General features: G+C 33.5%; 1 protein-coding gene across 1 annotated transcript; it reads right to left on the minus strand.

Moving 5' to 3' along the window:
* Positions 1-11,250: 11,250 nt before the first annotated feature.
* LOC141696331 (uncharacterized) lies at positions 11,251-12,397 on the minus strand. The gene is made up of 2 exons (XM_074500486.1): positions 11,577-12,397; positions 11,251-11,455 (listed from the first exon to the last, which is right to left on the minus strand). The coding sequence occupies exons 1-2, from the start codon at positions 12,395-12,397 to the stop codon at positions 11,251-11,253; spliced, it is 1,026 nt and encodes a 341-aa protein (XP_074356587.1).
* Between the last annotated feature and the right edge of the window lie 1,126 nt (positions 12,398-13,523).

Consider the following 13,523-nt stretch of genomic DNA (forward strand, 5'->3'; position numbering starts at 1 on the left):
ATGAAGCCGGCTCATCCTCATCCGCTCCGAGACAACGTGAAGCCATCCCCGACAATGTATATCTTGCCATCGTGAGGAATGTGCTTACAGAGATCCGTGATAATCCAAATCGGTTTGCTCGCCAACTTTCCGATGCGGAAATAGCTATATTCGCATGTACCGCTCTCGAGGCCTCAGATCCATCCTCCGATCCTAGCCAAAGGTTGCAATGTAATAACCTTATCGGTGGCAAGATCATGCATATCGTGGGCTCCTTGATTGAAGATATCGTCCAAAAGACGGAAGCTCGTGTTGCGGAGGTATAATTTTTGACCTTCTTGTTTATTTATTGTTTTCATTGACATGTAAATTTTGTTTCTTCTTTTTAACTAGTTTAATTAAACTTGTATCTAGGAAAACAATCCGCGTGCTATGGAAGTCGATAAGGATTACACGTCCGAGGATGAGACCTCTGATGATGAGGACTTTGATGATGGCGGCGGTGATGGCGGTAGATCATCCGATGTTGATTTGTCGGATTAGTTTATATTGATCGGTTTTAAGACTATTGTAATTTGATGGTTATGGGATGTAATATAATACGTTGTGATGGTTTTATGACTATAATGATGTAATGATACGGTTTAATCCTCCGGTTATCGAAGTTTGTGAATGTTTGCGTTGGATTTAATTACTATGGTTTAATTATGAAATTTACTAGTTTTTGCGAATGATTTTGAGTAGTATAGTTTAATGATTATCATTGTTGTTTGTTTTGGTTGTTTGGTTGTTTGGTTGTGATTGGATTGGATTTGTGTATTGATTTGGTTTGGCATCCAGGGGCTGCAGAAAAACCTGCAATTTTTTTTAAAATCAGACCATAAAACCGACCGACAATAGGCATAATCGACCACTTTTGACCATTACAAAACCTAGAAAACCGACCGCCAGGTGACATAATCGACCACCTTCTTCATAAAACCGACCGTCTTCTTTAGAGGATGGTCGGTTTTAGGACGGTCGGTTATGACATTTAAGTTAGCTTCTGAAATAAAACCGACCGATGTGCACACTTTGACCACAGTCGGTTATGAGTTCCAGTCAACATTTTAAAAATAGACATAACCGACCGTCTTCTTTAGAGGGTGGTCGGTTTTAGGACGGTTGGTTATAAAGTTTCAGTTAGCTTCTGAACTAAAACCGACCGATGTACACACTTTGACCACAGTCGGTTATCAGTTCCAGTCAACATTTAGAAATAGACATAACCAACCATCTTCTTTAGAGGGTGGTCGGTTTTAGGACGGTTGGTTATGAAGTTTGAGTTAGCTTCTGAAATAAAACCGACCGATATGCATACTTTGACTACGGTCGGTTATGAGTTCCAGTCAACATTTAGAAATAGACATAACCGACCACCTGCGGTAGGGTCGGTTATGACAGAGTGACGTGGTGACACGTGTGCACACGTGTTACCACGTATACACAGTGACCCCACATTTTAGTAAAATGCCCCGACACTTAACCGACCACTGTGTTGGTTGGTTATGAGGCTTAAACCCGACCAAAGGTCATAACCGACCAGGCTAAAACCGACCAACCCTGGTGGTCGGTTATGACCCTTTTAACCGACCGTTTTGCCTCTTAACCGACCGTTTTTTACGGTCGGTTTTGTCCTGTTTTCTTGTAGTGTAAGTTAGTGTTTTATTTTTAATTTTAGTATGAGTAACGGCTATGTTGGATTATATGAAAATCCTAACCATAATTCGGTTGGCATTTGTCCTATGCCATTCTAAGAATTTTTTTAAAAGCGTTTATATTAAAGAATATGTCTATTTCCTAATAAACAAAAAGGAGAATAATATTTTCTTTCTTGGGGAAAAATATAGCATCCTTTGAAGCTGTTTTTTAAACAAATTTCCATCTAAAAATATTTTTTTGATACATTCAAATATTTGTATTGAACTTCTTCATATTTTATAATTCTCCTATTTCCTTTAAATCATGGTGTTAGACCTTTTACACCGTACAATACTACTACCTTGACTGCATTTACACATTAATTACTAACATATTACAACCCTTTCTTATGCCCGTATTTTAATGACATTTTTATTTTTTGAGTGATCTTAGTGGTACTAAAATTTTGTATCAAAATTTGTTCCAAATAACATGTGGAAAACTATATTTTGTGAGCAATATATATGCATCATGCACCCATCATTTTATAAAAATTACAACCAATCATACCAATAAACTCTTGTTATGTGTAATATGAGACAAATTTTGGGGTAAGTTTTTGGAAACTGTATATAGCCTTGGAATTGAGTTTTTGGGAACTCTATCATTCCTCTTATTTTTTTACTAACATGTCTTATATATAGCCTTAGAATTGAGTACATGTTTTAAAATAGTCTCAGCCTGAGCCTTAGGAAGTTTGACAATCGAGAATAAATTGTTAACTTTTGAGCTATCGAATGCCATATTTATTAATTTGATTATTGAGTTGAAACCGTACAAAATAAACATAGGTGTTTATAATGTAATATTCTTTTAAGATAAATAGGCCCCTTAAAAATTAAGCTTAATTTAAAAATTATTATATGTATATTAAATAAAAAAAAGTTATTTTAGAGTTTTTAAGATGTATTTAAACAATTCCCCCCAATGTTAGGTCCATGGGCTAAAATACTAACTATATATCAAAGTTTAAGTACATAACACATCACTAAAAAATATATTATATTTTTTTTTGCTAAATAAAAATATATTATTTTAATTTTAATAATGTAATATAGTGTAAGTATGAATGTTACTCTCTCGCTAGTGGCTACCTATAATCATATTTTCTTATATATACATTTTCTTTTCCGAACAGTTAATTTAATGTTTATAATGAACTTGTTAGGTTTTGTATGAAAAAGGTTTAATATACGACAAAAATGTTGAGGAATTGATTGCCAATGTCGAGATCAAAGAATTGTCTGTTCCGGCTAGATATGCAAACGAGTCTCACAAGTAATTTAATCATCAATTTAAAATAAGTTACTGGAATAGATTTCAGGCCCTTGTTCGGTTAGACCCACAAGGAAGAGAGTGCTGAATATTTTTCCTCTATTCACCTACAATGAAAGAATAAGTTAACTTGAAAGATTGTAGGTTCAAGACTCTAGAGCTCTGAAGTAACTTGTGAGTGTGAGTATGAATGTGTAGAAATTATATTCAAACCTCAGATTTAACACCTTCTTAATTAAATTGATGGTGTGAGTGTGTGTATGAATGTGTATAGAATGTATTCAAACCTCAAATATGACACCTCATTAGTTCAATTGGTGATAGATACATTGGTGATAGATACAGAGAAACATTATGGGTGAGTGGATTGTCCTATGGATTCTTCAGTCACATTCAACCGCCGACCCATTCCCCCTGTAGGCCTTCGTCTCTTGGGCGTCCTAAACCGACAATGTACTCTCGACTCAACTTAATGGGCCTAGTCAACTGGGCCAACATCACTAATATGTCCTTTTCCTTCAATCATACAAGAGCGTGGGAAATGGACAATGATTGAGGCCCATTTTCGAGTAAAACTCTAAGACTCTTTGTCTAGATACAGCGATCAGTCTTTGGGATAAGGATGACAATGAGACGAAACAGTCACTCTGGGACACCGGACTCATCATTGATAATATTTTTATGTCTCGAGATTTGAGTCCCCATCAGAGCTGTTGAATTCCAAAGATTATAGTAATCGGTACCGGTACTCTGAAGAAAATGTATATGATCATCTCGTGCTGAATGGTCCATGTCCATCATTTTCTAATTGGATATATGAAGTGTCAATCGATAAGTTCAGAAAAACTTGTAATGATGAGATGAACTATGACAGAGGTACCTAGGTGATGATTTTGATGAAATGATTCACAATGAAGACAAAGATAGAAATGGCATGAATGAAGCCATGAAAGATTTTTATAAGGTTGTTGAGGAAGGGAAACAACCACTGTTTCCCAGGTCTTATAATTCACTCATTTAGGTTTCATGGTTAGACATTATCAATTAAAGTACAGTCATGGTTTTACCAATTCTGCATTAAGCAGTATTCTACAGCTGGTTAAGAAAGCATTTACTGATGTAAATCTGCTTTCTTCTTTTAATGTTCCATAAAAATGATAACAGATTTAGGGATTGATTATAAAAAAATACATGATTATCCAAATGATTGCATGATATACTCGGTTGAAAATGTTAATAAAAATGAGTATACATTTTGTGGTGTGTCAAGTCCCTAAAAAAGACAAAAATGCACATGTTTCTACCTAAAAGAACATATTTCTAAGGTTCCTGCAAAAGTCTTGAGATACTTTCTCTAAGAACTCATGAATGACATGCAGTGGGTTAGACAAAAGATGGAAAGTTAGGACATTGAGCGGATGCAGAAGGCTGGAAGTCGATGGATCCCTGCCATCTAATTTTTCCGCAAACATCTGAAATGTTTGGTACGGTTTAGCCGCGAACGACGTTATTCCTTACCGATCAATGAATATAAGTCACAAAAATTGGCCTATTGTTCTAGTCAATTATAATCTTCCTCCTTGGTTGATTATGAAATCAGAAAATTTTATCAACAGTAACCCCTAGTCTCGTATACACTGGTAACGACATAGATGTCTATATGCAGCCACCAGTTGCAGAGTTAAAACAAATATGGAAAGTAGGTTTAGAACCTTACAATACCGTTGATGACTAAACATTTAGGTTGCACGCGAGTCTACTTTGGACCAATAGTGATTTTTCGGGGTACACACTTTTATCGGGGTGGAAAACCAAGGGTAAATTAGGTTGTTTTAATTGCCACTTTTGCACTTCTTTATCCAATTTGAAATATAGTCGAAAAGTTTATAATATGAACCACCAAAAATTTCTGCCTCCTGACCATCTCCATAATTTGGAATGGACATTAAAGCACTATTATCTCGATATGAGAATTATTTCTAGAATCGTGATACAAAGGAAAGAAAAATGAGACAGGTTGTCCGTTTAAAAAGAAGTCCATCTTTTTCAGTTACCATATTAGAGGGAAAATTTAGTTAGGCATAGTTTAGATGTCATGCATATAGAAAAACATATGTGTGATAAATATTAGGGACTTTGTTGAATATTGGCGGCAAAATGAAAGATCATCTTAGCACTTAAAAAGTTCTTTAAGAAATGAGTATTCAGAAGGTTCTTTACCCTATGAGAATTGGTGATAAGAATCAATACGAAATGAGAGCAACAATTTTTGACATGACGAAAAAAGAAAAGAAAAGATTATGTTCTGTGTTCCTGAATGCGAAACTTCCACATGGAACCGCATGTAATATTAGTCGATGCGTGCAAATTAGTGAAATAAAGATGTTTGGGTATAAAATTCATGATGTGCAATTTATGCTTTAGTATTTACTATAATTTGTTGACGTTAAGACCTCAATACAGATGTTGCAATGACTTTGATGAGACAGACTGCATTTTTTGGGATTATGTGACAAAGTGATTGAGTTGGAAGATATTCCAAAGTTGCAAGCAGAAATAATAGAAATGCTCTGCCAGTTAGAAACTATATTCCCACCTGCCTTTTTTGATATTGTGGTTCACCTTCTAGTTCACTTGTGAAAGAAAATGGAATTCGGAGTACCAGTGCACCTTGGATGGATTTTTGGAATTGAGTGATAGCTGGGTATATTAAAGTCGTATGTCAACAATAGAAGTAAACCAGAAGGGTCCATTGCTAAAGGGTATTTGGCAGAAGAGTACGTGGAATTTTATTCTAGATTTCTAAGTGATGCTATTAAAGCAATGATAAAAGAGAACATAAATGTTGGATACTCTATTGGGTCGAGAAAAAACAAAAGATGGTAAATATGTAGAGTTGGCATAAAAGGTTTAAATTAATGGTCAACGATACATGCTTTTTAATTGTGGAAATAGCAAAATTAAAAAGATGATTGTGTAAAGCCGATTAAAGCCAATTTCTAGTATATATTCAATTAAAAAGAGTAGTTTAAACTAGTAATATGTAACACTAATAACTTTTTATTTATGAATTATAGGGAACATCGTACCTTACTTGATAGTCATGAAAAGTGAAAGAGGTACACAAGAAAAAGAACACAAATAAAAGAATTTCACCACTGGTTGAAAGATGGGGTATAAAACCGAAAAAACCTTCACCAAAATTATTAATTTTGGCAAGGGACCTTAACGAGCAGCTACGAAGTTTACTTGCTATGTCATAAACAGATTCAGATTCCATATAAAGAAAAGAGATGCCAATTGTACTACATAAAATAACGGTGTCATTTTGATAGCCATAACCACCAGTTTTACGAGTTATAAAGATAAAAACCCAATAATCGGAGATGTTACTTACCATGGAGTAATAAAATAAATTACTAAATCAGATTATTGGGGAGCAATTTCGGTAGTTCTATTTCGTTGTTTTGGTATGAAAAGGATAAGAATTGTTATAGGCTTACAAGGATTGAAAAGAATTTGCATTTTATTGTAAATAAACTACAGAAGGAGTACCATGACATAGGAAAAATATCTGATGTTCCTGAAGATGTTTATGGACCCACTATACCCGATGCAGAATTGAACTCTGAATATGAGAACCATATCAGAATGATGATATCAATTGCTGTATGGATTACATGCCGAGTGAAGTGTGCCTTTAATTTTCTAGTGGAGATGAAGCAGACGATGAATTTTTTGAATTAATGGACTTGCTATTTTTTCTTTATTTTCATTATGTCATGTGCCTTTCTCGTAATGCAATCTCTTATGTGTAACTGATTAATATTGTGTTGTAATCGGTACCACTAAACATTGTGCTTGTAATTATTCTCGTGAAACCTTCTCGTACTTATTCATGACTGTTTGTATATATAATCATATTTATCAAAATTGACCTTGTACTTATTAAATGTTGCCTTCTTATACTGGTAAAATGTATGGATTAATGAATTTTCATGTTTTTTCCTTCTCAGGAAAAATATTTTTTTCTCAGGTCCTACGACAAGATATTGACCCCATTAATTATGGAATATGTGAAAGATGATCTTCGATATACTAAAATTGGAGGAGTATATGAAAAGAAACAAGTTGAAGGTTGGAAATTAATCGCTACTAAGGCAGAAGCAATTCGTGTTGGAGAAATAATGAACCGTGGTTCTTACAGAAAAAGTGAAGAGAAAATCAGGTGACAAGATAATTTTGGTTTTTTCGTATGATAATAGCACCATATGATTTTACACATTTTTGTGTGGTTTTAATGCAGGGGAAGATTGATGATTTCAAAATAAAAAGAAGGCTCAGAGCGGAAGAAAATCAGAGACAAAAAGAAAAACTTAAATTAAAGGAAAATGTGGTTGAGTTTGTTGAACCCTCAACAAAATCAAAAAAATGAAAAAGGCCATACTGGTATAATCTGATATGGAATTGGAATTTGATAGTCCTTTTGTTTCGGGACATGACATTTTAAGTGATGAAAAAGGCGTCCAGGTAATGATTTCTAGTGTATGACATTGTATTTTTTAAAAATAATATCATAAAGTCGTATCTGAAATGGTGTTGACCTTATTTTACTACTTTAGCGAAAAAAGAAAATTCAAAAGGAGAAGGATGTAATGATTAGACGAACAATTCGCTTTTCAATTAGAAATGCTCAAAAGGTAGATGTCTCAATTTATTTAAATTCTATATGTTTTATAAAAATATTTGTAGAATGTATGCGTGGTTATCTGATTTTTTTTTCATGATGACTGGTGGGGAGAAATTACCACCTACCTTAGAACAACAACTAGTCCCTCTTCAACACCCTCCACTGCCTCTACCCCCCAATACCTGTTGATTTTACCACGTTAAAAAGGGTTTCGTATAATCAAGAAATTGGTACGATGGAGGCTTACTCGGAAGTGCAAAAACAAAAAATGGAAATGAAAGAGTAAGAAACACATTCCAATGTTGTGAATATCTTGGAATCTCATCACATTACCAATGACGAGTGTATTTGAGACATAATTTTTAATTTATAATTACTGGTTTTATTCGAGTAAATTCTTGATTAAGTGAAATAATTCGTCTATACTTTCATAGGTGAAAGTAGTACATAAATTCAAAAGCTCAGAGGACATACGAAAATAAATGATATCATCACGTGGAAGCTTGAGGATAATCCATTTGTCTAGTTAAATTCTTAATTCCAGTCTCATTAAAAAAAGATAAATTAGTTAATGAAGTGAGTAGTTTATTGGAGACGATAGCTCTTTTATACATTGTAGTTTATTTCAATAATTGATCTAAAGTTCTAGAGGAAGAAAAAAATGGATGCAGGGAGTATGTAAGGTAAAAAGCATTATTTTTATTTTTCATTGACCAGTTGATTTTTTCATTATATTTGTAAAATGAACTATTGGTTATTTATTTAGTATATCAATAAATTATATTTTTAATTAATTAGTGGACTAAAAAAAGTATTATTCCTAAGGAAGGTATATATTGGGTGTTGAACACCTTTGATGACAATTAGAGGTTGTATAAAAGCCGTTAAGTTGAATTGCTTTAAGAAGTTCAATAATGACATGTACCATATAAACAGCAAGCCTGTAAACATTCTAATGGAATAATTCACGGTGCTGCTGAAGTATTGGACTGATGAAGATGTGCAGAACAAAGTTGAAAAATGTAAACAATTATAAAATGCTGAGTGATACTCATATTGTCGGGCATACAGTTTTGCCTAACTTCGCAGTACAATGATATGCTAAGCCCTTGATCATTTTTTTACGAATTAAGTTCATTTCTTTATGAATGGTAATTCTATATTTTTTACCTTAGAATAACTAGTAGCGCTATTATGTTGTGTTATGGCGGGATTATGATCATAGATGAGACATGTCCATATTTTGTGAAAGCTGTTCCTATGCAGATTGATAAGGTAAAAAGAAAATAAAGAAGTTGGGGGATGTTCAAATTTTGGTCGGCGACATGGTTTGTGAAGTTGGATCACAGGTTAGCGACTCATCTCTAAAAGGTAGCGAACTTGGCAATTTTCTTGTTGGACCTAAGTTAATGTCTACAAGGGTTGGAGGCGCTGCTGGAACTCAAGTCAGGATGGATTTGATGTGTGGCCGACTAAGCGTCTACACATGGTTATCAGGTTTTGGTGACAAAAGGGGGAGAAATTGTGGAGGTTTATCTGATCAACTTATGGTAGTTGGTTGGGTTTTGCAGTGGAAGTAACCGCATACGAATTTGCATCCTTGGTTCATGGGCGTTGATTTTGCTACTTGGAGAAACGGACTTCTCAGAATTGTTGATGATTTTATGAGGACATCCAACTCAGGAGCTGTGGGAGGGTTTGTAAAACACTTAGACTGGATTGGAATTATAGATTTTGATTTGCTAGGCAGCCAAGTGAAATTGGGACCAAGCATCAGCAAGAGGCGACACGGACTAGTCGCCACGCGGCGACACTGAGTAGGCACCAGGCAGCGACACAGACTAGTCACCCGGAGGCGACTCAGATTGGGCGCTATGGCGACTCAAGATAAATTTGGTTGGCTGATTTATGTGTGGGCAACATTGAGCTGGGAGCTTAGCTTGGAGTCCAAAAATGACTAAGGGTTAAGTCAAAAACCTGGGCACGTGTGTGGCACATGGGAGATGATTTATATATACATTATATATATACATATGTGCTGGATTATGCACTAGTGGGTTGCTCGAATAACTACCTTGCAGTTGGGGCTCAAGGACTTGATGGAAAATTTTGAATTTGAAGGCATTTGATTTCCAGAACTGCTTGTAACTCCCAGTAGTTGGAGCTGTTGGGGTTGTGTAGGCTGCTGGGGTTGCGATCAGGCTTTAGTATATATATAGATTTACATTTTATGAATATATAAGTATCATTCTGTACAAGTTCATATTATATTCTGCACTTGTACTATATTCTAGGAAGTAGGCAAAGTTTGTAAGTATATCTTGGGGTTGTATTCTTATATTGTTGATCAATAAAAGGTTGAGCATTCACCATGGTAAATCTGTTGTGTCTTTATATTTTCTTGGTAATTAGACACACTTGCACACACGATTATATCTTTATTGTGCATGAGTTTCATAGATACTGTTTTTGGATTGCTGGGTTGCTGGGCGACAACCTCTCGAGTAGGCTGACTACTTGGGCGTTTGGGCGACCGAGTGGATAGCACGAATAAGAAAATTCACGGTTGAAAATCTGACCGGTGACAACATCCATGGTCCAACTATGATTTTGGTACCGGGTGCCCCATGGCTGGAAATATGTTTAAGGCATGTTTGTTTCATGTCATTAAGTAGGGATGGGATTATCAATATTTTCAATCATATTAGATATTATTTAAAGTAAATTAAATTTAAATAAGTGCTTGATGAGTTTCCAACCTTCCACATTTGATATTACTTTAACATTATATCTTTTGAATTATTGTTTACTCATATTATATATAGGATATAGTTTGGATATCTATTCTGTTTATAATATTAAAAAATTAATTTGAAACTGTCTATTTTATAAATTCGAAAATATGCTTTATTTACAAAAATATGTAGTAAATTAAATTTAAAAAAAGTGTTTATGAGTTTTTAATCTTTGACCTTTGGTATTACTTTAACATTATCCCCCTTGAATTATCATTTACCCCTGTTATATATATAATATAATATAATTAGGATACATATTATAATTATAATATTTAAAAAATAATTTGAAACTCTATTTTATAAATTCTAATACATGCTCTAATTATAATAGGTTAAAATAAATTTCAAACTCCTCTACTTTGTAAATTAGAATACCTTATTTATTTTTAAAATCCCAATATGTCCTCTTTATAATTTAGAATAACTATGTACTTTAAATATGTTAAAAAATATTTTAATTATCAATATTTTCACTCCTATTATATGTAGGATATTGACATTTTAAATTATATTTAAAGAAGTGATTGATCAGTTTCAAAAAGTAGTGTAAAATTAAGAATATAATTTATTTGTAGCCATGATCAGTACTATCAACATGAGAATTACTTTTTTTATTTATAAAAAAAATCTAACATAACATAAATTGCTATATGAATCCAAGAAAAAATCTTAACAACATGATTTATATGCTTAGAAGACATGTTTTCATACATCAAGAGGTGAACCAGTTACCCACTACAGGGTACCAACTTAAACATAATTTTTTTATTAATCAGAAGTGGACTCGCCACTTCTCTTCACATGCTTTTTGGCCCAGACTTGCTTCCCGCAAATGGAGTACTTGGTTTTTATTCCTGGAGGAGCTATGCGTGGAATGATAGAAGATGAACGGCAAACCATTCGAGCGTACAATGGTTGTTCATCACTGGATACATCTTGCATGTATATCCCTTCTATGAAATCACCAAAAATCCTGTGCAAAAAGGAAAACCATGTCAACATGCTTACTCACCACATAAATAGATATTTGCTAATTAAATATTATTGTAATTATACATTTGCATACATCTGGATGAATTTTGAATATTTTATACCTTGTAAAAAAATCTCGAATCTCGGATTCAGGAAGGTAGTAGCCTTTGGAGAATGTCAAAAAGATAGTTCGTTCTTCAGGTGCAACGTCAGGTTCATCCTCGCAACCATCCATCAGCTGCAATCCTCCAAAAATTTCACTTAAATCCGCATCAGGATTTTCCAATACACTGCGGAGCTGACTCGTATAGTTTATAGGAACCAAGTTTCCTCCAAACCCTAGTTGTGGAAACCCACCTACAACGTTTTGATACAAAGGAGGACGTGGCACCAAAACCTGATTAGTGTTATAACCAAACCACAACCTATCTCCTTGAACATCTACAAACTGACTATCACTTGTGAGTATATCTCTAAAGGCCCTAACACAAACTTCAGAAATTATACTCCGGACACTTTCAATGATCTTACTCCGTCTCTCACGAAAGTAGAGTAAGTTGATTTCACGAGAGCATAACATCTGAAGCAAACGTGGATTAAAGAATTCTTGACCTGAGTCATTGTTCTCCATCCACATAAAAAATTTAGCAATTTCATTAGCAAGTTGGTCAATCAAATGAAATGGCCAAGAAATAACTTTGTGGACAGCATTCTTGCTGTACCGGATTCTTTCCAGCCAGATCAAGAATGCCACCACAAACTTCGATTCATCAACGTTACGACCAAGTTTACCGACTAGCCTATAAAATAGAGTCCTATCGATGGTATGATAAAGATTAAAATGCTCGTTGCTAACATTTTTATCATCGAAATAGGAGTCTGGATCGTACAAAGCAAACCTATGTTTAAATTCATAGAATTCAAACTCGGTCTCCATTGCCATGACTTGAATATGGAGGAAGGGAAACTAAAAGTTTTGAGAGTTATTCAAAGAGGAAATGCAAAGGGTTTGTAGTGGTATGAATCAAACTTAGCGTAGGCGGCTCATATATAGTTGAGACTTGGTGTCAATAGGGTTTATTTCAAGGGGGGAGTCACAACCTGTTGGAGAGGCAGCATCTATTCAAAAATTTTAGGATTTTTTGGTATGATTTTCCAACCAACGGCTATGTTTAATTTTGCCATTGTTTCAATGTTTAATTTTGCCATTGTTTGTTTTGCATATGTCTGATATAGTTTATCCGGACATTTTAAGAAAATCTTTGACTTGATTAGAATAACAATATGCACATTTTCTTGGGAAAAAGATAAAAATTTGCATCTTTTATCTGTTTCTTTTTCCAAGAATAATAATAAAAATCGTATAAAACAAATATATAATATTTTCAATTTTATCTCTTCATAAACGTTTTCAAAGATATGATTCAACTACAAGTTTACTTGCAATGCATGGTAACTTTCAATATTTAAGTTTTTAATTTTGCAATAACATTTGTCATATGATTCTCTTAAAGAGCATGTAATTGTGACAATTTTATCCTTATGCATTATAAGGATATAATTTGACAATTTCATACATTACTCATACCACTTCTTTAAAACCTAATCAGATATAATTCGTTTGTTGGTATACTGTTCTCCAAATAAAACTAAATAATAAACACTATTATGTGCTAAAAAATTATATTATTGGCCGTACCTAAAATAAAATTAAAAGCAAACTACTTACAATTAGTTTAATTTGTTGGGTATATTGGATTTTAGACTTGAACAAAAAATAAATATTGTTGATTCAGATAAATGAAATTATATTATTGAACCAGACTAAAATAAAATAAAATACAAAGATAATAAGTTACGTGTAATAGTGTGAGGCTAAAACCAAGTAATATATATATATATATAATTCATCAGAGTAAATTAAATAATCTTCAACCTGTTTAAAAGAAAATTAAAATTAAAATAAAATATAAATTAAAAAATTTGGTTGATGTAAAATAAAAGAAAACTAAATATGATTAATTGGATTTGGTCGACGTATAGTATTGATGTGTCATAAGGAAAAATTA

The sequence above is a fragment of the Apium graveolens genome, chromosome 11 (genome assembly GCF_009905375.1).
Source record: "Apium graveolens cultivar Ventura chromosome 11, ASM990537v1, whole genome shotgun sequence".
NCBI classification, from domain to species: domain Eukaryota; kingdom Viridiplantae; phylum Streptophyta; class Magnoliopsida; order Apiales; family Apiaceae; genus Apium; species Apium graveolens.

What these genes read in the sequence shown, in the direction of transcription:
- LOC141696331 (XM_074500486.1), bottom strand. Translation starts at nt 12,397, where the DNA reads ATGGCAATGGAGACCGAGTTTGAATTCTATGAATTTAAACATAGGTTT. An exon ending in ATTCGAGATTTTTTTACAAG is followed by an intron (nt 11,456 to 11,576) that starts GTATAAAATATT and finishes CTTTTTGCACAG; the next exon opens with GATTTTTGGTGATTTCATAG.